Raw genomic sequence first — 22827 nt, 5'->3', positions numbered from 1 at the left:
TCAACCACATGTGTACCTTGTCCACACACTGGAAAGCACATTGTGGTCAGCTGTTATTAATCACAATCAACATCCTGTGTAGTTCCTGTAATTGCATAAATCTAGAGTACCATTATCCACTGACATCTGTGCTAGTAGATTTATCAATCAATAGAATATCCTTATGTTGAGAAGAACCTGTGTCCATAACACTGGTTAAACTTTGTGCAATCTTGGTGTGAAATTTTCCAACATTTGCGGATCAAATTGCCATTTCAGAAATCAGCAACAGGAGCAGGACGTTCAAATGACCGACGACCGCCAGGTGATGGCGCACTTCAAGAACCCCAAGAAAGCATCGAGCAAAACTGTAGATCAAGGTAGAGCTCTAGCGTAGTGTAGAGCAAAGGGAGTCTCTATTTTACAGTCCAGTCAATTGTTTCACCCACTAGATTCTGTAGGAATGTGTGGATTTAACTTCTTAATTTCTTTCTTTAACTTCTTCTTTATTTCTCCACTTTGAGCTATTGATTTCAGTGTAATGTTTTGTCATGAGAATTAGAGAGGGTTCCATCCCAGTTGGAGAAAAAAAAATTAGAATTCCATCTCCTGTGAGTGCCTATTGTGTGAATGTTGCCAATGGACTTTAAAACATATTTTCATTCTATTTTTTTGTTATCCCTAATTTCTTTGTTTTTAGTTTTTATGCAAATAAAAATCCAAAATGAATTTAGTCATTAAATGTACTGTATTTATGGTACATGTACTGTGCATAGCAAATTTAGTGTCACTCTAATCTTTCAGATGGCAACCCCCCCCCCCCCCCCAAGAAAAAACAACCCAAAGACAAAACAAAACTGAAGATAAATGTTGGAGATAATATATTATGTGCAATGATGACTGGATTATGTTTTGCATGCCCCTATTGTGTTTTTGACATGTGTGCTGATGCAATCTTGCGTGCAATCTTTTCTTTCCAGCACTGAGACCAAAAACCAGTGTCCACACTCAAGCTGCGCCTCGCCGAAGATGATAGTGCCTCCCAACCACCACTTTGCCACTCTCTCGTATATGCATCCCATTTATTGTGAGAAATGAATGGTATATGATTGATGTGTAAATTAATTTGTAGCTTGTACTGAAATAGAATGATTACATGAAGGTGCAGCTTATTTTTGTGAATACCATCTAGTTGAGTGAAATTAATGTGTAGAAACAGGTAAAAAATATAGAGGATGATTGCTAACATACACCTTGATATTGATAAGAGGTGTGGATCTTGGTCTGGGCTGTTACTTAACTCTTTGGATCCCATGAAGAGAGCATCAGTGTGAGACTGCGATGGATGGTCGGAGAAGATGAACTCTCCAAAGAATTCACTGCAATCGTTTTCAAAGTGGAAATAAAATTTGTTCCGGCAGGGTTGGCACAGATTCAGAGGAAAGATAACCCTCCTCCTCCACCTCCGTGAAGAAAAAAAAGCATAAAAGCAAAATAGTTGGCATATGATTGATTTTTACATTTCATTGGAATGTATCAAACCCATGTAAAATTCAGCAAGATAGGGATAGAGGGTCAACCACAAAGAAATTTCCTCCGAGTTGAAAATGAATAAAAGTAGACAGTTATATGCATTAATATCGCCAGTAGTTCATATTACTCTTCACTGAAAAATCATATGAAGTCGGGAAGTTGACATCAAAATTTGCAAATGCACTGCATGCCAGATTTGTATATATAATACTCTAAACCTTGCAATATTATTACTAATGCATAGCAGTTTATTTGAACTTTGTATATACATATATACGTCTATACAGACCTTTGTTATTTATTCAAAGAAAGCTATGTCTTGTATTCAAAACATTTCCAGTATGTATAGTAATGTGTGTAGTCCGTCCGATGTATTAACCTTTTTGACAGTGCATTCAAACTCGATTTTTTGATGCACCCTGTAACTAGTAGTTGTCAAGCAAAGGGTAGTATGTGTGTTTTGGAATTGCATTGTGTGTGTGTGTTGTAATCATCACCTAGTCTTTCTCAGTGCATGTGCCTTGTATATAACAAATACAGTTCATGTTTCATTACTACTCTAAATAAGTGCAAACTATGGATATTGACATATCTCTTGAAAGGACATTTTAACAAAATGAAAGAATTAAACATGTTCAAATTTTATAGTTCATTGACTTTTGCAATCATCACGTATCATAGGTGTTCACTCAAAACACAAACTGTGCATTTCATGTGTTTTCTTAAAACTACTTCTATGCATGTATTGCCAGTTGTGTACGCTCAGAACTTGGCACGTGTACTCATGATCCCATAGTTAGCATTCTCTCAGAGGAAATGTCCATTTTATGAATGCAAATACATGACCTGGCAACAACTTGTGAAGGGTAGCCCACTTACCAATTAGCATTCACGATATACAGAGAATTTCACAAATCTGTATGTCATCGTTGAGCATATGGGTGAGATTATAATTATGAATTGGCAAACAGTAATCAATAAATCTTCCTCAGGATTTCATTAGCATATTGTATTCTGGAGCAATTAGTCACAGACTGCTACAGTACACTAAATGAAAACACTCGTCCTTTTTTTTTTTATATGAAGACCAGAAGGCCCACCGTAGTGTGCTCAATGCATGATTATCTTGTCAAAAATGGCAACTACACTCTACATGATTTGTGTTTCTGTGTGTGTGCCTGAAAACTTGGACAGTATATCATTATGAGTCTACAACATTACATTCATACTCATTTAAGCTTTGCCTATACATGTACAATGTAGTAGTATATTTCAAATGTGAGATTAAAATTGCCTCCTTGTTGGGCAATGAGAAATTGAAGACTGTGCTGATGTTCTTCTTTTTTTTTATCGTATTCGACGAATGCTTTTTTAGAGTGTCATACACCTTTAGTTGTGAAAAAGACCAAATTACCTGAAAACATGCGAGTCTACTCTGTCAATCATTCAGATTTCAAGCATTTCTCATCATGCATGGCATGTAATATCCAGATAGAATTGCCATCTGGTTTCACCTCGGACTTCAAATAGTTTTTGGAAGAAGTGATAATAATTACTTTGCACCAAAATTATATCTCTGTTGAAAGAGAATTCACCCGATTGTTTCAAGATCTCAACTGCCCTAGAAGAATGAGGTTGTCTACTTGACGATTACATATGACAAAACTTCATTTTCCTGTGAATGGATGTGAAACGGAACCGTTTTCATTATGTTCAGTGGGAAACTGATGTGCTCATGATGAGCTCGTGAATACCATTCTACAATAATCAAGTGTTGTTGTTTTCCTGAACAAATACACTGTACATGTACACTAGAAAGGCAAATGTACCGAAGTATTTCCACTCTTCTGTATGCTTTCAGCTTCCTAATAAAACTCTACACTGTACTTGTGCTACTGTACACATATGCCACTGCACACACACACACACACACACACACACACATAACACACCCATTCCAGAATGTGGTAAAAAGCTTGTGCCCCTCATATACACTAATTCAGCACGTTTCGCAAGTGTCTTCTTTCTCATTCTTCAGTTAGTGGACACTGCAAAGTTCTACCAACACACACCACCACTAGATTCTGAATTCATAGCAAGACAGAAATGAAGCTTTGGAAAGCATGGAGAGTGAATCTGCGAATGAGTACTATTGTATAGCATACTACTGTATGACCACAGCTAAATTCAGTTGTGACATTGGTGTTGTCATTGTATGCAGGAAGAGCATTATCAACACCAGCTGCACACATCAATACAAATCTGCATCTACATGCAATCAATATCAAACCCCCCCCCCCCCCAAAAAAAAAAAAAAACCACAAACACACAGAAACAAAGAAAGAAAGAAAGAAAGAAACAAACCCTGTGGCACCCTGTGTACACATACATGTACAATACTTGTATTGCATATTGGTGTCACTTAACATATCTTGTTTGATTAGGCTTTTTGTCTAACCCCTTCATTGAATCAAACAAGCTACAAATGTTCACTGCTATTGTGCTTTATCTGGATACAGTACTGCAAAAGTGGAAATTTTCGTGTAGTAGAATTTTTTTTGCACATTTTGCACAACCAGAAACTACCACAAAAATAAGAGCATGCAACTAATTTTTGCTTTGTGTATGTACCACTATTACATGTCTTGATTCTGGAGAATTAAACACCATGAAATCCATCTTGCCCAGCAAAGTGTGGAGAATTACTCGTGTGAAAATACAACTGTCTCCACTTTTACAATACTGCTTTGCATTTTTATGACAAACATATTCTGATGAATGAATACCACGCAAAAGGAAAGAAGATTCATGCATCATTCAGAGCTTCTTTCTTCAAGAGTCAAACTTTATTCAAATACACTTTCAACTCTTTCAAACACAGTCAGATAAATTAATCCAATTTCATGACATCTGACAAAATGCACATTAAGACCTGAAGAAGACCATCCAGTCATACACTGGTTTGGTCAATCTGTCATATTTACAAAATATGGCAACAAAGTCCAATCCTGTTTGCCAGTTAAGCTTAGTTCCAGTAACTACACAATCACAAGCAATTACTCATGAAAAATGCAGTTACATGTAAACCTGATGTAAACTTTATTTCAAGCTGTCAGACAGCATTTTGTAAAGATACGACCTTCTAGCAAGTAAAGTGCCCATTTAGTAGACAAATGGGTCTTGCTTTTGTGGAATATAGAAAATGTTTTGCATCTGAACACCAAATCACCTCTGATTGAAAGAGGGCAAGAACAGAGAAATTATCCAAAAAAAAAAAGGTATTTTGAGAAAGATATCTACATCACATGTTAGACTTCAAGAATTTAAAACCAGTTTCATTTCATGGCGATGGGTACGATGTCTGGAACAGGGACCTCGGGACAGAACCAGTGATGACTCCATGGACAGATGTGGCGATAAAAATCAAGTAGACTATTACAATCTGTATGTACAGGACCACGTCACATCAAATCTTCGAGGCAAAGGTGCCCTCTTCTCTCTGGGTGTCCCAGTTCTCCACCTGCAGGGGATGAGAGGCAGTGGGTAACAGTGGGAGTGGGGGAGAGGATAATTGGAGCAGATGAGCAAGAGATGGGTCGCCATGGTGACGAAAGAATAGGTCATGGAATGACATAAAAAATAGAGAGCGAGAGGCAGAGAACAAATGAATGGAATGAGAATAGGAAACACAGAAAATTAGTGATTGGAAGGGGGGACAAAGAAAGAGAAAAAGATTCAATGTTGGGTGTACAGGAATATGGTAGCTTGAAGCACCCAGTTATGAAATGACATCAACGTGCATTAAAGCAGACAGTCTCACATTTCAACAAACAACCACTCAATCTCCTGTTCAATTGGAATAACTTATCAGAAATTCAGTTAATTGCTGTGAATATCATTGGCTGAGAGGGATGCCAGCAAATATCAATGCACTATCCTTTTCAATTTCCACAAAAGCTACATTAAAATTTCAGAAACAAAAACATTGCAGCACACATCAATGATTTGGATATCGATTGCACAGTATAACATCACGTGGGAGGGATATTTCTTCAGTGCACAAGTTTAAGTTCTGGTAAAAATTAGGTAACTGAATTTGCACACTGCAGAATTTTCTATTATGTTTGAGAAAAGAATTCCATTGATGTTGCCAATACTGTATTCCCTTGACACCAAAGGAACAACAACACTCTTGATTAGAATGATTAAGAGAATTATTCAAAGTGCAAGAATAGCTCCTTTTTCATATATCATTGCTTGGTTAATCAAATTACAGTCACGCTTGCTTAAGTCGACCTTGCATACGTCAAATCATCGCCTATAAATGTCAAAGGTCTTTCAAGCCCTCTTCTCTTTACATTCTATAGATTTTGATCCCTCATAAAATTAATTTTTCTATAAGTCAAAGCTATTTCTTCAGTCAAAATAGATTTGATTAATGCAACGTTGACTGTATGTGAATAATGCATGGTTTCCTTTTCCATGTCATGTCAGAATGGAAACTTAATGAAGTTGTGTGTGCACATCAATGGGGATAATAACATCATTATCTCTTCCAATCTGCATATGTAGCTGTAACTATCTGTTTCATATAAAAACCCTACAATTTTTAAGTCTTGTAACTTTCTTGTTTCTTGATAGATTGATGAAACTTTTATCAGTCCATTCATTTTACTTTGATTTTGATCATATCATTCTACTCACTTCTTACTAAGTTCTTGAAACTTGAGTACAAAGTGGGATCGCACTACAACACGAACATTGTGTTTATCTTCAAATTTGTGTTTCGCTTACTTGGGTTAACATAATGCTGTCTTCTTGCTGTGGAAGCATCAGGTTTCTACGAGAGCATGCATTACAAGTCTTGGGAGGTGTACCCTGCTACCTAAACAATTAATCATGATTCTCCACAGGAACATTAAAGTGAAATGTTTCCTGGAAGTGTTTCTGGACACTCAACATCATAGCAATGCTGTCTCAAAGTGTACAAGGCAAATGATTATAATGGTAAAGCACTCACCCATTGGATGGGACATAATGACTTGTAGACTCTCCTGAAGTATTCGCATGCCTCAAAGTCCTCCCCCTTGATCTTCTGGCAACGGTGGAAGTCAACATAGTTTTGCCAGCAGTTCTTGGTCTGGTTTGTATTCGGGAAGCGAGCATCAAATGGAGCCGTCTTGTAGTTGTCTAGAATTTCCTTGATGTCACCCATACTGCTGGTCTAATGTAAGAAAAAGAATGGATTACAGGCATACATTCATTTACAATAAACGCCTAAATGCCACAGCATGTAATTCTAATCTTACCTGTAAGTATGTAAGCTGGTAGAATCAACCAATCTAATACAGAATTTGTAACACTGAAGTGGGAACTTGGAATAAATTTTCATGTAAAATTGAGGATTCTGAATATCTAATAGACATCTATTATACTGGGCTTAACTCTTCTTCTTCAGTCCCACAGAAAATATCTTTTCGTTTTCACCATTAAGGCTGCTGACAGTATAAAGTCCTGATATAAAATTGAAAACATTTCTCATTCCAAATTCCCTAGCTCACTTTATTAAGTTTCTTCAAAGTATGTGCAAAGTAAAGTAGATCTATGACTACTACTATGGAATACCACTAGTAACTAGCCAGAATTCGGACACCAATGGGCGCTGCAATGTCCCCGATGCAACCTTTCGCCAACAAGGTATGGCGCAGCGCATTTTTCAGCAGCCTTGTAAGAAGTTGTACTCGCGTACTCGCACTGACATTGAACGTGCATAGCACGTGTCCAGATTCTGGTGGATTATCAGGGTGATAATTTTTTGGAATTTTAATTGTGAAATTTTATGACATATTTTAACAAAATCATCGCGGTGAAAGTAGTTTGATATATTTAACATACATTGTTGTAGATATAAAACATCTAATTTTGTACGTATCATTTGAGTTGAACAAATATTGCAGAATAGCTGCCTTACGCCTTCAGTTAAGTGTCCAAAAACTGGGGCCTGTCTTATAAAGACTTGTGATAGAAATCAATCACAATTTTTGTGTGTGCTGCAATGCAAGTTGCGATTGATTTGGGGACTTGTGATTGATTTGAAGGCTTTATAAGACGGGGCCCTGGTGGTTTTACTCCCCACTCTAAATAATTTACCCTACTGTTGATGAGCATAGTGATAAGGGGATGGATTCTGGCAGGCAGTCAAATGATGTGTGTTTTATTTGTTCATTGCATTAAAGCAAGTGGCCCTTGATTCATCAGGGTTCCATGAATCACCCACTCTTACAAATAAAAATTCACTGAAATTCATGAATAAAAAATGGCCCATATCAAGTGCGAAATTCAAACTATGCAACTATCTCCACACGTGTTCCGAAGAGCACAACAGTGGGCCACGTCGCCAGACCCCCGAAATCATTAATCGAACCCTCCCGAGTCAACTCGCACAAGCAGTTCAACGGGTAAGTACACAGGTGAGTAAAGTTGCATAGCAACACATATAGACTCGTTTCATTCCAAGTTTTGAAGTTACTAGTCCGTTTATTGGCATTGAATCTATACTGCAAGTAAACTTACAGCCATGATTGCATCCGTTTTTGAGATAACTTGAGCGTTTACGCCATATCTATATTTTGCATGCCACCCGTGCCGGCATTTGCTGTATCTCCAGTGTTCGATCGCAACGTGTTGTGAATGCGTTGAATCTCTCGCATAGCGTGCGAGTACATGGATAGTACCGCGCATTCGTAGTGCGGTATAGTACAGTACGTGCGTAGCACGCGCGCTGATAATTCACATGGGTTGGGCGAGCGGACCGTACGTCGCGCATGTTGATCCACGGACATAGGGGGCCGAACAATGCGTACAGGGGGCCGAACGATGGCCACAGCGCAAGCGTTCGGATCATGCACGCTATTTTGCTTCCACTGCTTAGGATGGCGAACATTGGGCCACTTGCTTTACTGTACATATGGAAGTCTTTCCAGTTCCACTAATACCGCATGAACGGCGGCCCGCCCCGGTCATAAATCGCACCCTCGTCGCCTCGCCTCAAATTGCATCATTAAAATTTACTATTTAGGCCTAAATTTACATCAACATGATCAACAAAGTGGCAAAAGTTTCACACCACGACGACACCCAGGGGCAAATAAGTTTGGTTTAACTTTACGCCCACTTCCAAGGTATAGAAAATATCCAAGAACAAAAGGCTAACTACGGACAGCGACAGAAGAGTATCACTAACAGCAAATCAAAGGAATGGGACTGCACTGAGGAGACCACGTACATACCGGTGTTCCCGTTAACACTAAAAAAACGCACAAATTCATATCATCTGGATTGAAATACAATTCATTCACTTGAATTTTAATCATGAAATAAAATTCAGATATTAGATGCAGTCATACTTGCCGGTATTTTGTTGATATTTTCACAAAATTAACCAGAGAGTTTTCCTCTCAAGACGTGCTCAGGATGACGGCAAAAATGGCGAAAGGTCAGAGTACTTTGCAGCAGTGCTCTTCGATTGCTCGCTATATCAACCAATCACAGTGCCAGTGGATAGCGTCAAGCCATTTGTTGTGTAAGTCGCAATTCATGTTCAACTCACGTGTTCGACTTCCACAATGTGTTGGAGAGCGGTACATATTAGACTGGAACATGCAGCTCAGGGAGTTGGGTCTCTCCTATTAAGAATTTTACCGTGCGGTGAAGTAGTACTAGCACGGTCACATCAAATCAAATCAAATCAATCTACGATAAACAGTTTTGGAAAAGACCCTATCCTATGGAATAAACATATTACAAGATCCATTTCATATAACGAGATATGTTAAACCTGTAATGAATGACATTGAGCAAAATACTGACAAATTCAATGCTTCAAAATCATCCATTAACTCGCTTGCTACCAGTATTGTTTTGTATTTATAACGTTTTGAATGAAGAATCTCTTTCTGATACTTATAAGACTGGAAAATAATGTATCTGATGCTTCACTGTAGGGTATGTGTTTGAAAAGTAAGATCGCCCTGTATTTGATTTGATCACAAAAGGGCATGAGAAGTATATTAGTGTATAGAGTTTATATTTCAGAGATCACGACTGTGGATCTATCTAGTTCTTCAATGTATTTCTAAAATAGACTAAAACGTAACAAAAATAATAACAATGTATTTGCCAGTAATACAGAACAAATTTCTCCACAGAATAGATACTAAAAGTTGTTATCAGTTTCTTTTTATACCTTTACCAATATCAGGCGTTATTAGGTCCAAAAAAAAAAAAAGATATTTTTTTTTAAATGAATCTGAAATTGAAGTTATAAAGGCATTAACTTTCACATTATTCTATCAACTTAAATTCCAAAATATTACACCAGTTATCATTATTGTTATTATATTTGCATTTCATATGTTTTTTTTTTTCAATATGATATGGCTTATTCCGCTGAATTCCAGTTGCATATTTCTGCATAGATTTCCTTTTAGTGCAGGGTATATTTCATCATTCTTATCTGTTTTGGTAAAAAGACCCTTTGCATGGCAATTCTATATTGAGCATATTGAAAAAAACAAACAAACAAACATTACCCGCATCCCATTAAACTATTTTTTTTTCTTAACTAAATTACATAGGCCTACTTACGATAATTTCATTGTTCTTTACTATTGCATTATCACCAACAATGTTTGACTCTCTGGTCTGGTTCTTAACCATAATTTCTGTACATCTTACATTATGTATTTAGCCATATACTAGGGGCTTTTTTGGGAGTGGGGGCAATAATCATATCATTACTTTTGGTAAAGTCACTCGCCTGACATTCTTCAAGACGCTTCCTGATGGGTATATGACCTACGCGATGTTATAAACAAGTCTTGATTGAATGAAAGTTTCTAGAAGTTTAGGCATACAGTTTTCCCCTGACGTATATTTCATCAGGTGTCTGCAGCACTTTTCTGATTCTGATTACTAAGTATAGGTTTCTCATTATTTTTAAAACTATTCATCCGACCAATTTAACTCACTACAATACCTCGACTATGCTTGCTGAAGTATATTTCTAATGATTTTACACATCTATCTGTCCAATACTTTATAATATAACACTATTCGATTGGCCCGTGAAGTTGCATAGTACCTAAACGCGAATTTGAACATTGCAACCGAGCCACTTTTGAATTTCATAATGACTACCCCTTTCTTTCTCTTTCATTACAATTATTGATTAACACATTCTTTGACATCAGTCCAGAATTCTCGGTTAAACTTTGTCGTAACAGTGAGACGCTGAACCAACCTCAAACTTCAGAGAAAATATCCATCTCGCTGTTATCAATCTTGCCAAACTTCAAAAGAAGACTCCAAAATGGGAAACCCATGTTCGGATTTTCATGTTTCACGTGTTCTTACATTGTGCTCATAGCAGCTACGTTCATTTCATTATTTTGTTGTTTAAATTTCGCCATTTTGTGTGCATGCTTGTGTGTGTGTGTGTGTGTGCGTGTGTGCGTGTGTGTGTGTGTGTGTGTGTGTGTGTGTGTGTGAAATTTGTTGATTGCGAGATTATTGATGTTAACAATGATAATGACGGTGATCATGGTAGAACTATGATAATAATAAAAATATGGTAATTATACTGTCAACACTAAGTAATGATAATGATTATAATAATAGGCCTACATGCAATTACCACAACAATGACAGTGATAAGGAGGAGAAGAAAAGGAGAAAAAGAAGAGTATGAATAAAATAAGTCGACAACATGGTGATTTTTTTCTTGATTACATCAAACTGTTCTTTTAATGCCACACCAATGAGGGAATGATGCTTTTTTGTTTTTTTTTTGTTTGTTTTTTTAAAGTGGATATGTCATGGTGGCCGATAACACTTGGAAAAGGAAAGTCATGTGATGCTATACACATGATGAAATTTTGTATGCTTTCTCATTAATTTTTTGAGTTGATACAGTGATTTCTTCTTTCCAAGATTTTCATGCAACTTCAATCATGACTTGATTATAATGGTGCTATTTTTGAATAAAGGTGTTTATTCTTTGTATTTCAATTAACTTTGGAGAAAATTCAAACCCTCGTAATAATTAATCAAGTCTAAAAGACCAAATGAATTAATAAACAAAACTGGACAAGGTTTATTATGTTGAAGCTCTGCAGTATACCGAATATATAAATAAAAGATTATAATGGTGACCAACAGAGGGCGACAATCCAATTGCAGACCAGAGCCAATTCAAAGCTTGAAGCTGACGCGAGATTTCCTTTTAGTATTTTTTTAGGATAACTTTTATAGTGGTGTTCTACGGTCTCTTCTAGAGTCAAGGTAGAACACTAAAAAATTTTGTCTCCTTTACATTGGTCCATAGAGACAGATAAGACAGAAGAAAAATAAAATGTGATTGAATTTTAGGTGAAGACTCAAGGTTTATCCTACAAATTTTTCGCTCTCCTTTCTAAACAAGCTGCAACTTGGTTGTTTATTACCCGATTTTGTTTCCTTTTTAGTTCACTGATTCGTTAAGACAAACTTTGCTGTATATACATGTAACTGGAAATAATCGTTTTGACAATTGGGAATGTAGGTTCCTACATGTAATTCTAAAGGAGGGAGAGGGGAAGAAGGATGAAGAAAGGAAGGGAGGGGAGCTGCAGATGCGGATGATAGAGTGACTTTTAGACTCCAATTATTATTTTTGTCTGAAGCTAGCTGACATTGCACTCTGTCGAAGAAGAAATAGATATTTTGTCCAAATCATGCGCTAAGTCGTAGATCATGAGGATGAAGCACTGCATTAGCTATGACAAACTACATTTTACATCCCTGGTTTGGCCGGCCCTCCCCGTCAAAAATTTACAAGATACGTACATACTAGTGGTAGGTCTGGAATACAGACTGCAGAGAAGTAGACTCCTTGACAGCCGAATATTCCCCGTCATCGTCAACACTAACGTTTTATTTGGGTGTGAAAGGCTCGGCATGCCAGTGTACCACTGCACCTGTACCTACAGCTTGTACTCGAAATCGTACCCAATCTTGGTGGCGCAACTCAGACTAGGCGGAGACTACGCTATCCTGCGCTTCGTGAAGAAACATATCCGCTACGACTGAAGTGACTTTATGCCTGAATTTGATCGTTTATCTGCCAGCTTAGGACGCCTGTTTCATCAAGGAGAGATGGCGCACGCCATATATCGCAGATTTAGTAAGAGCTAACGTCTACAAGGATCCCTGTTAAAGACCGAATAAACAGATAAGTGGTTTGTGTTGATCTGTTGTAGGTTGTAGCTACCCGCACCACCACACAGTGCAGTGTGTATTACCGTGAATGATTATACTCGACTCGTCACTTCATCACATCACCAGCAGCTCACGCAGTACAGTAGAGCAGTAGAGGGGCCGGTTGCGGAAGGCTGCTGCTACACACAGTCAAGAGACCGTGTTGGCTGCCTGCTTGTGGTTGTGTTGTGGACAGGATGGTGGATATCTATGCGACGGCTGTCGATTTTAGACGTGGTGCTGGTATGCACTGGTAATCATAAACTACATCTGTACTTCTTGCTGTGATAATAACAGTCTGTATCAACCTAGCAGATTAATACAAAACAAAGTACGGTAGGAACAGAAGTGCACTGAAACACTCTTGTTCATTAGACCACTTCATACTCGTACTTAACGCTAGATAGGCCTACCAATAACGTCCATACTAACGTTAGGCCCTACAGCTAAAAGTAAAACTACAGTCTACCTGCAGTAAACACTTCGTGGAAGTGGTTTGACTTTGAGATACAATCATGTAGATGGATTGATCATTACTTTTGTGAATTCATTTTATACACACTGTTGTGCTGGATATTGGAATTGCAGCTGCATTGCCATTACACAGTCACGCATCTTCATTGTGAGATAAATTACCAGTCCAGTGACACACCAGTTCTACAATGGATAGCCCACCGAGTTCTCCGTCTGCGAGATCGTATGATTATCTACTGAAATTTCTCCTGGTCGGCGACAGCGATGTCGGCAAAGGGGAAATCATGGGAAGACTCGACAACAGTGAGCCAGGATCTCCATATTATGGCAATCTTGCTACAGGTCAGCAATCAAATCACATTTGATATATTCATGAATTTTATGTATTGTTTTGTGCATTGTTTGTTTTATCAGAGATAATACACAATGCATGGAAGAAATAACAGTATGCACCACACTCTATACACATGTACATGTCCTGATGGTTTAAGTTTTGCAAATTTTGTGAGTCAATTGATATTCATGAAATTACTTTCTTCAGAATCTTCAGAATGTTGACCGGACATCTCTGTCATCAGCATCACGTCCAGACAAGTGTGGACACAATTTAATTTGCTTCCAAGGAGGATTGAAATATTTCATAAATAAGATGGCATATTTTTGGTTTCAATAGGCAGGGTGTTCCAGTCTTTGATGGTTTGTGGCCAGAAACTATGACGGTATGCTTGGGTTCTACACTGTAAGGGTGTAAATCTATTGTTGTCATCTCCTCTTCGCTTTTCATAGGGTGGCATGTCTACCACACTTTCCCTGTGTAATGTTTTATAGAGTAGGTTAAGTCGAAAATGACATCTTTTCAGCTCAAGCGAAGTCGGTTGTAGATCTTGGAGCATGGCTGTGACACTGGAAGTCCAGTGGTAATCATTCTTAATAAATCTAACGAATATATGTTGGACCATTTCTAATTTGTGTTTAAGGTTCAACTGATGGGGATTTCATACAGAAGATGCCTATATTCCAACTTTAGTCTAACTATTGGGCGAGATATGCTATTTTCTTTACAGATTGATCACACCTGGCGAGATTACATCTGATAACTCTGAGTGTACGGTTGGCATCATTGGATATTTTATCAATATGACTTTTAACAAAGTCAAACTATTGCCTTCTATAATAACAGTTTGAAATACAATTGATATCATTTCTGAGATGAGACATTGTTGAGTATGAGTTTTTTTTAATGAAAAGGGATATTTATTTTGTCTTATTCCGTTACTCTGGCCAGCCTTTGATCACAGATTAAACCATGTGCACAATTTCCTATTACATCGTGCACAGTAAGTCCTGGGCCCCGTTTCATAAAAGATGTTAGGATGTCAACTCTTGCTGGAATGACAACTTCCTATAGCAACAGCCAATCAGGAAGCTGCATTCATGTCGTTACTATGACAATTGACATTCCAGCAAGAGTTGTTATCATATCAACTTTTTATGAAACGGGGCCCTGATTTACAGGTAACAAATTTTACACTCAAGTACAATGTTCGTGTAGTGTATTAGTGTACAGTATTGTGTGTAAAGTACAGTACAAAGTGTAAATCATAATACGACTTACAAGTAGACATTTTTTTCTGTTGACGAGTCATGCGCTGCATTCTCACACAAATTGCTTCCAAGTTCCAGTGAGAATGTGTTCAGTAGGATGTTGAGATGTCAAGCTTCATTTGCACATAAATTTTACAAATTTTGTAATATTTATCCCTTGTGTTTGTGTTGTCAACTCTTTGGTACACATTTTGCACATTTTGAATTTGTCCTATGTGTTGCATACCGATCTCTGGGTTGGGCAATTAATAATAATAATAATAATAATAATAATAATAATAATAATAATAATAATAATAATAATAATAATAATAATAATAATAATAATAATAATAATAATAATAATAATAATAATGATACTGATAATGATAATAATAATAATGATAATTTTTAATAATTATAGTAATAATAACAATAATAATACTAACTAGAGAAGCACTCTGAGAGCACAGACCTCTGCCAAGCAGCTAATTTCCACCAATTACACGTATCTTGTTCTTTCATCTGCTGTACATACGTATGCATGCTAAAAATCCCCCGAATTTCCAATACTGTAGTATACATACAATGTACAATTGTACAGTGTAGAAACCTTTTGTTACGTCATAAACCCTCAGCTGCATGGCACGCCTCGCCCTCGCTGAAACTAGAGCACACACTGCGCGTATGAATACCTTAAAAATGCGCAGCTTGAACTCCCAAGTTCATTGACCCTACCTGCCAAAATATCAAAAATTCTTCTATAATCCATAAAAAATTCCAGATCACTACCCAAATCTAATCATCTGTTCCTTGTGTCATTCTCAACCTTTCCTGCAAGTTTCATCCGAATTTGTTCACAACTTTTTGAATTATTTTGCACTAAGACAAACAAACAAAGCAAAGGTAATGAAAACATAACTTCCTCCCTTGGTGGAGGTAATAATAATAATAATAATAATAATGATAATAATAGTGTATACTTCTCTAGCGCACAACAATACAGTCAAAAGGTCCTTATGGTGGCTTTAGGCTTTAAGGTTAAAAGGAAGAAGAAGAAAAAAAGCAGAATAAGGGGCATGTGACGTTTTCCTTTTTTTTCTACAACATATTAAACAGATAAGTCCCCTATATGTTTTTAGAGATTTTTTTAATAAATGATTTTTACTTGATTACAATGACTTTCTTTCGCTGAGCCGTATCAGAGCAGACTAAAATGGTGTATAATATTTTCATTGATGGAAGAAGAGTTGGCAGCGGTTGATCGGCAAATTGCAAATGATATAAGAACAGTTGAAGTTAGAGTCTCAGAAATTAGTGTGAAAATTCAAGTACAGGCCAAAGTAATATAGCGTACAACATCATACTTGATGTGTACAGCGTAAATCAGGAATTTGCACGGAAAAACAGCTAATGTACTGTACAGTAATGAAGTAAAAAGAAAAGGAGCTAGAGCATCAGAGGCATTATTTGATGCTGAAATGTGTTTTACTGTACTTTTAAACCTGCAGAGAAAATGATCTGCACATATTTGATATCCCATGGAATTGGATATCAAAGTACATGTACAATTGTAGTACCATCTCCAGTGGAATGTAGCTGATGCTACATATTACAGTATGGGCATTTTTAATAGACAAGAACCACAAACCTGTGTTTTACCTGGGGACACCCCATATTAATTATATTGTCAGTCTGTGATAAACGACTACCTTTGGTACCTGGCTTGCGTACATTGTATGCAATCAAATAATTTCCTGTTTCACTCCAGAAGTGTGACTAGAATAACTTGTGAGTGTTCCTTGTGAGTGTTACTTGCCAATGCCAACTTTATTGTCTCTCTCTGATACAAGCCTTCTGCAAGGTGCAGATTGCAGATCCCATCTGGCGATTGAAGTGGCCGTTGAAATTTTACATGTACTGGGATCTCACCTATATGATATCTTGAGTAAATTGAGTACCGGTACCTCTTCTGTAGTCTGTTGTACAAATGTACATTTATGTGCATACATGTGTACATATAGTACATGAAATAAAGTCCATTCCATGTAAAAATTTTTGATGTGGTTTATGTGTAACAGGAAGGATCATAAATTGCTTTCTGTACACTTTCTTGAAAAGAGCAGAAAGGGATCGGGAGTGTGTTTGATACAGGCTCATGTCATCTCTCACCCGTGTTGGGCTGGACAATCAGCCATCAACGGGTCTGCCAAATGACTGAAACAATGTCCTCTGTGTTGATTTTCATGCCATGTCCGTTTTTGTGCCAAGCGAAAGCTAATCTCCGCACTGCCTCCGTTCTTCTGTCTGATTGTTGACATCCTGTTGTGTCCGGCCAAAAATACATGCGTCCCCCGCTGGCTGTGGGTTGCATTTGTTTTGGGGAGCTTGCACCTTGAAAATAGACTTGAACTTTGCTTTTAATACAACTATATCATGTGCTAATTAATCAACACGGTATTCTTTCTGTCTTGGTGTGTTCATGCTATGAAAAGCTATGGGATGATATGGTTGCTTGTCATATTGAGGTAATCATGAGACCAGGCACGATGCTGTTATATGGCAGTAATATAGAGGGGCCTCCAATGATATGCTTTCATTACAGACAAGGTGGTGGTGTCATCAGCAGTAATGTACGTCAATATCTTTATGCCTACCGTGATGTACCTTGATAGAGGGCAGATTGCTTTTGACTTCATTGAAGCTCATAATGATGTCAGCTTCTTGCCAACCTCTTTAAGTGGGTAGTGTTAGATAGAAGAACTTGACAAACATGCTGACATGAAAAGATGCTGTTATCATGTTGAGCAACTGTATCCCCCCCCCCACCATGTCAATGTACAAGAAGTACAATGTGTGCTGCATATCAACGTTATTATTATTATTATTATTATTATTATTATTATCATTATTATTATTATTATTATTATTATTATTATTATTATTATCATCATCATTATCATTAGTATTATTATTATTATTATTATTATTATTATCATTATTAATATTATTATTATTATTATTATCATTATCATTTATTAGGCATTTGCAAGACAATACAAATGAAACAGACAAAATACAAGGATACAAGATGTCAGGCTTTCCCTGGTGCTGCAAGTATACCTGTACACTGTACAAAATGTAGTAAGCCACTATACTGTATGATAAGCAGACCTGTCTGTCCATTGTGGTCATTGTATGGTCATTACATGGAAAATTATGACCTGGCCTTGAATAATCTTGAAATCTCCCAGGAAGATTTTTTACCCTTGTTCGTTGACAGTGTGCTCTTGTAGCTGTACAGCATGTATACAGTACATTACACTGTGTAGTGTGCACTGTTCAGAAACAAAGGGAGAAGGTGGAATACTAAGGGTTACCTGGTAGTACATACATGTGTGAACATGGCAACCAAGGAGTGCATCTCTTCGATACACTGTGCTTGATGAACAGTACATGCAGTAGCTTTTAATGATAACAGTTCAAAGTTTTTTGACCCCATCACGCATGTAGAGAGTTTCCTGTCTCTCCCAAGGACAGGGGAAGCCGAATGTTAATGATGTGTGAACACTTTCGCTGGAGAGAAATGTGAGGTACACAGAAGAATACCTGAAGTTCAATTAATCGTCAGGTTACACACCAAGTTTACCTCACAGAACTGAAATGTTATTCATGTACAGTAGATATTTGACAATTTGATCAATAGGGTGTTATCAAACATTGAGAATTTAGAGGTTCTATGAAAATTAGACTTTAGATATAAAGTTATGGCATTCTTGATAATTGGTTGCAAGCACATCCACTGTAGGGTCTACACTGTACATTGTACGTATACAATGTACGATATGTACAGTAGACCTACAGTAATGAGATGAGGCGATACATTACCTTACTTTCAATCTCCAATTTACAATTGTACCAACGCAAAGAGCTTGTGCAGCTGTAGAATAACAAAATTCATGATAGAAATGGAGTAAAAAAAAATGTTGACTGTGTATACTGTATCCCTTGCATCAAATCATTGTATCATAATAACAAACTTTTACACCCTGCAAATGTAACAACAATGACCTTTTTGCAGTAAGAAGTTGTGGTTGCCATGTAACTGTATTACTGTACAAGTGGACTTACAGTACTTACTGACCAAAAGCTTACTAGATTCTTTGTTGTTGTTGTTGTTTTGTAGGGGTTGTTGTTGCAAAGTTCTTGACCAACAACAGGATACAGCTGTACATTGTACATAATACTTTTGTGTACAAACCACTCAGAAAAGGTATGGGACATTGACAGCACCTTTACCACCAAAGTCATTTTCTTGAAAGAATGGGAAACTCTGGAATACTAAATCACAGTACCAGAGGTGTTCTTTCTTCTCTTTCAATACACATGTCTCTTTTAATAAAAACAAAGATTGATATGAAGGTGGCATAAAGTGTAGCAGTGCACTTGAATGCAGCATGGGTGAGTATGTATTATGTTTTTGATGGTTCCTGATTCTTCTCCGAGCCTACATACAATGTAAATTAGACCAAAGAAGGTAAAATCTGAACGACCTGCACAAAGAAAAAAAACTTTAAATTTTATTTTTAGAGGGAAAAACATGTGGAGACCATTAGATTTTGTGTTTGTGCAGTGGATACATTATTGTAAGATGACAAATTCCTTTTTTTTGGGGGGGGGGGGGGTGGCATAGATGATGGGATTATTTCAGAACTAGGTTAGTGCTACAATGCTGAAACTGATGTGTCCCATTCCATTTGCTGCTCTAGATTTCACAGCTGGTTTGGACAAAAGAGGAGTGTGAGCATAGAGGCTGAAATGCTTTCGCATTCGCCAGAGAGTCAGTAAAAAGGCTGTAATATCAAACAGCTGACTGTTATTTCAGAGAGACGGGTAAAATTTCAATCATGTTGCAAGTACCCTCTCACTCAGTTCAACTCGGTGTGAGTTTGCGGGCTACAATACACCAGACTGAAGCTCTGTCATGTACAATTGTAGGCAGTCTCATATCGGTTGACTGTGCCAGGAGTGAATACTGTAAAACATGATATCTTCGCGGCATGAATTTTTCGCGAATTGGAGCCGACGGCCACTTTTGCGGCATGAAATTTTCGCGAACTGCCACTGGCATTAAATGCATACAGTGTAAACAAGAACTTTCACACGCATTTTAATTGCGTGAATCTTGGCGCTCGCGAAATTCGCGAAATCAAAATGCACGCGAACATTCCTTGTTTTATTGTATGCAGTGAATTTCTCACTTTTAGACCATTTCAAGTGCAGAAACATTAATGTGAAAGCATTTTGAGACGATCTAGTTTCCTGTTTCTTCATTATTAAGTAGGCCGACTATTAATTAAAAAGAAGTATACATATTATTGTGATCATTTTCATTTGATCATTTTCATCATTATTATTAGCATTTATTTAGTAGAAGTAGTAGTACTACTACATTGTACATGTATACAGTGTACAAGTTGTACATTTATTATTAATAATTCTACTAAGATAATACTAGTGATGATAAGAATGTAAACAAAAGAAACCACATTGATATGTTCACGTGTATGCTAATTTATACATTGTACATAAGTTACTAGTAGCATGTCTTGTGGGTAATAGCAATCATCAGAGACTATTGTAAAAGTCAGAAATTGTCACACATTTTGTGAGGAGCTAAGATTCACAAATTTAAAAGGCATGAACAAGTTGTCGTCTGCCAGGGTGCTAGGTGCTTCATAAGCACTTGCCTTATTGCCCGGGGCAAGTGAAAATCAAATTCAGGCAAGTGTTTTTGAACAATAAGATCAAATGCTTGCCCGAATTGGGCAAGCAAACAGTTTTGAAGTTACTTTTTTTTCCACTTATTTCGCCCAACAAACCCACAAAGCCAACCATACAGGAGCCAAAAGAAAATGGCTGTTTAGTAATGCAATGCACTTTCATTTCAGCAGGGCACCTCCCTGATTTCAGCAACTTTCCAACACTTTCTGTACGTGAAGAAGCCCCAATACAATGCAGCAGCAACACTTGATCGGACAAAGTTTTTGTTACTCCATTGTGTTTAAGCGTGCAAATCAATGTGTGCTCTTTATTCCAACGATTGTGTTTTATTATGCCCTTGACTAAACACATAATTTTCTATATCATTTCCTAATATTTTGGACTTTTTTTTGGGCAAGTAAAATTAACGTTCGGGCAAGTGTTTTGCAGCAAATTTGAAAATCTGCTTGCCCGACCGGGCAAGTGGTAAAATGAAATTATGTAGCACCCTGTCTGCACTATGCATTGAATGCCAGTGGCAATTTACAAAAATTTCATGCCATGAAAAAGGCCGTCTGCTCCAATTTGTAAAAATTTTGTGCCGCAAATATTTCTGGTTTTACATACTGTAACATAATGAAATTTGCAACTGTTGTCTCTCATGGCTTTGTTTAAATACTTCATTCCTATGTCACAGGAAATAGGGGGGGGGAGAGATCTTAGTGGTAAGAAGTAAATAATGTGTTTTGCCATCAGTTCCCCTGGCCATCAGTTCCCCTGGCAGTTGTCAAACAACCCACAACCCCTGTGGTCTAGGGTGCAGCTCCATGTAGGTACCTACACTGTACAGTGTAGCACAGGCGTCAGCGGTCCCACATGTTCTGACTTAATACAGAGATGATATGAGCAAATAAGGCAGCGCAGCTCCTTTTTCCATGGGACCCCCCTTCCTGAAGAAAACAGGTCCAGACAAATGGTGCATTGTGGAAGGTTCTCTGAGTGTCCCTTCATGCTGCCCACAATCATGTGACTGTACGGATGATGATTATCTACTGGAATGCAAATGTAGTTCATTAGGCACATTTTAGTTATAACAAATGGCTTTCTTGGAGCAAATGTGTTTTTGCTTTTGAAGTATTGATAAAAAAGACTTGGAAGATTTGGGAAACAAGGCCCCTTTTCATGTGAACATATGACAAAATGTTTAGGGGGAGCATCATATGTTATGTAAGTTATTCCATTTGAAGGGAGAGATAAAGATGGGTATGTTCCATCAGTGAACTCATACTGAAAACCAATCCATGCTTTGCTGCCTGGCAGCTGTGCTGACCTGGGTGACAGGATAAATACTAGGTATTGCATTTGGTAGGCTAGCAGTGGTACCCAGTATCAAACCTGACAAACTAGAGAATACTAGGTGCCCCTAACCAACTTCAGATCAATGCAACTCAAAGTCCATTTGTAGTGGCACAAGTTTACTGTAGTGGAGCATATTATGAAAAGACATTTTTAATAGCAAGCAATGTGGTACAGTGTACAAGTATGTGCTTCATCATCATTTGTTGAAAATAAGAGTAATAAAATTCTTAAAGATGGCATGCTTTCATGGAACAAAGGTATTGAGAGTTTTCAACTTCATCATACAAGAGATGTAAAGACATGCAAAATACTAGAAGAGGTGCTGATGCTATTGCTTTATAACCCAAGTCTCCTTTTGGCCTGTACCGGAAACTTCTCAGATTTTCCTGATAGTATTTTCACAATATCATTAAAGTGATGTCCAGATGTCAGTGACTACAAAGGACTGCTACAATGTACAAGTGTATGCTGTGTACATGTACAATGTTTCATGAATTAAGTGCACATCATGCATTTGTGTTGAATTCTCTTGCTTCAGTAACTAGATACACATTGTGCCCTTCTCACACAAATTTGTCTAAAATAATGAATGGTGACAGAGCAAAAACATAACCATACAAAACAAGCATATATCACATTAGTATTCAAACTAAAGCAAACGAATAAGCATATTCTACCACTTCATAAAAGTTACCTCAAAGATATACATGTACCGGTACCATGTAGGAATTGTTAGGGCTGACTGACCTGCATTTTACATGATATTAAGCAAACAATAACAGCCTACAGCAGGTAAGGTTCCTGTAAACCAGGATTTGCATATTTTGCATCTTTCCAATG

General features: G+C 37.4%; 3 protein-coding genes across 4 annotated transcripts in view; 2 read left to right on the top strand and 1 right to left on the bottom strand.

The window, feature by feature from the left end:
• The window catches only part of LOC139711069 (katanin-interacting protein-like), a 42815-nt gene extending 41803 nt beyond the window's left edge, over nt 1-1012 (top strand). The window contains exons 40-41 of the mRNA XM_071622988.1: nt 259-359; nt 960-1012. Coding sequence (XP_071479089.1) covers nt 259-359; nt 960-1012 — 154 coding nt within the window. The remainder of the gene's footprint in view (nt 1-258; nt 360-959) is intronic.
• Nucleotides 1013-4341: 3329 nt separating this feature from the next.
• On the bottom strand, nt 4342-9029 carry LOC139711052 (cytochrome c oxidase subunit 6B1-like). 2 transcript variants are annotated; one of them, XM_071622973.1, is made up of 3 exons: nt 8919-9029; nt 6533-6736; nt 4342-5032 (listed from the first exon to the last, which is right to left on the bottom strand). In XM_071622973.1, the coding sequence occupies exons 2-3, from the start codon at nt 6725-6727 to the stop codon at nt 4979-4981; spliced, it is 249 nt and encodes an 82-aa protein (XP_071479074.1). In that variant the 5' UTR covers nt 6728-6736; nt 8919-9029; the 3' UTR covers nt 4342-4978. The 2 variants fall into 2 exon arrangements, with proteins under 2 accessions (XP_071479074.1, XP_071479073.1); XM_071622972.1 differs by having other exon boundaries at nt 8923-9018.
• Nucleotides 9030-13294: 4265 nt separating this feature from the next.
• The window catches only part of LOC139711073 (ras-related protein Rab-40C-like), a 58112-nt gene continuing 48579 nt past the window's right edge, over nt 13295-22827 (top strand). The window contains exon 1 of the mRNA XM_071622991.1: nt 13295-13623. Within this exon, the coding sequence (XP_071479092.1) occupies nt 13470-13623 (154 nt within the window). The 5' untranslated portion in view covers nt 13295-13469. The remainder of the gene's footprint in view (nt 13624-22827) is intronic.

Source organism: Diadema antillarum, unplaced genomic scaffold (assembly GCF_040938485.1).
Source record: "Diadema antillarum isolate AM-2024a unplaced genomic scaffold, OU_Dant_1.0 seq00001606_RagTag, whole genome shotgun sequence".
Taxonomy (NCBI): Eukaryota; Metazoa; Echinodermata; class Echinoidea; order Diadematoida; family Diadematidae; genus Diadema; species Diadema antillarum.
This window is presented reverse-complemented; position numbering and strand designations above follow the sequence as displayed.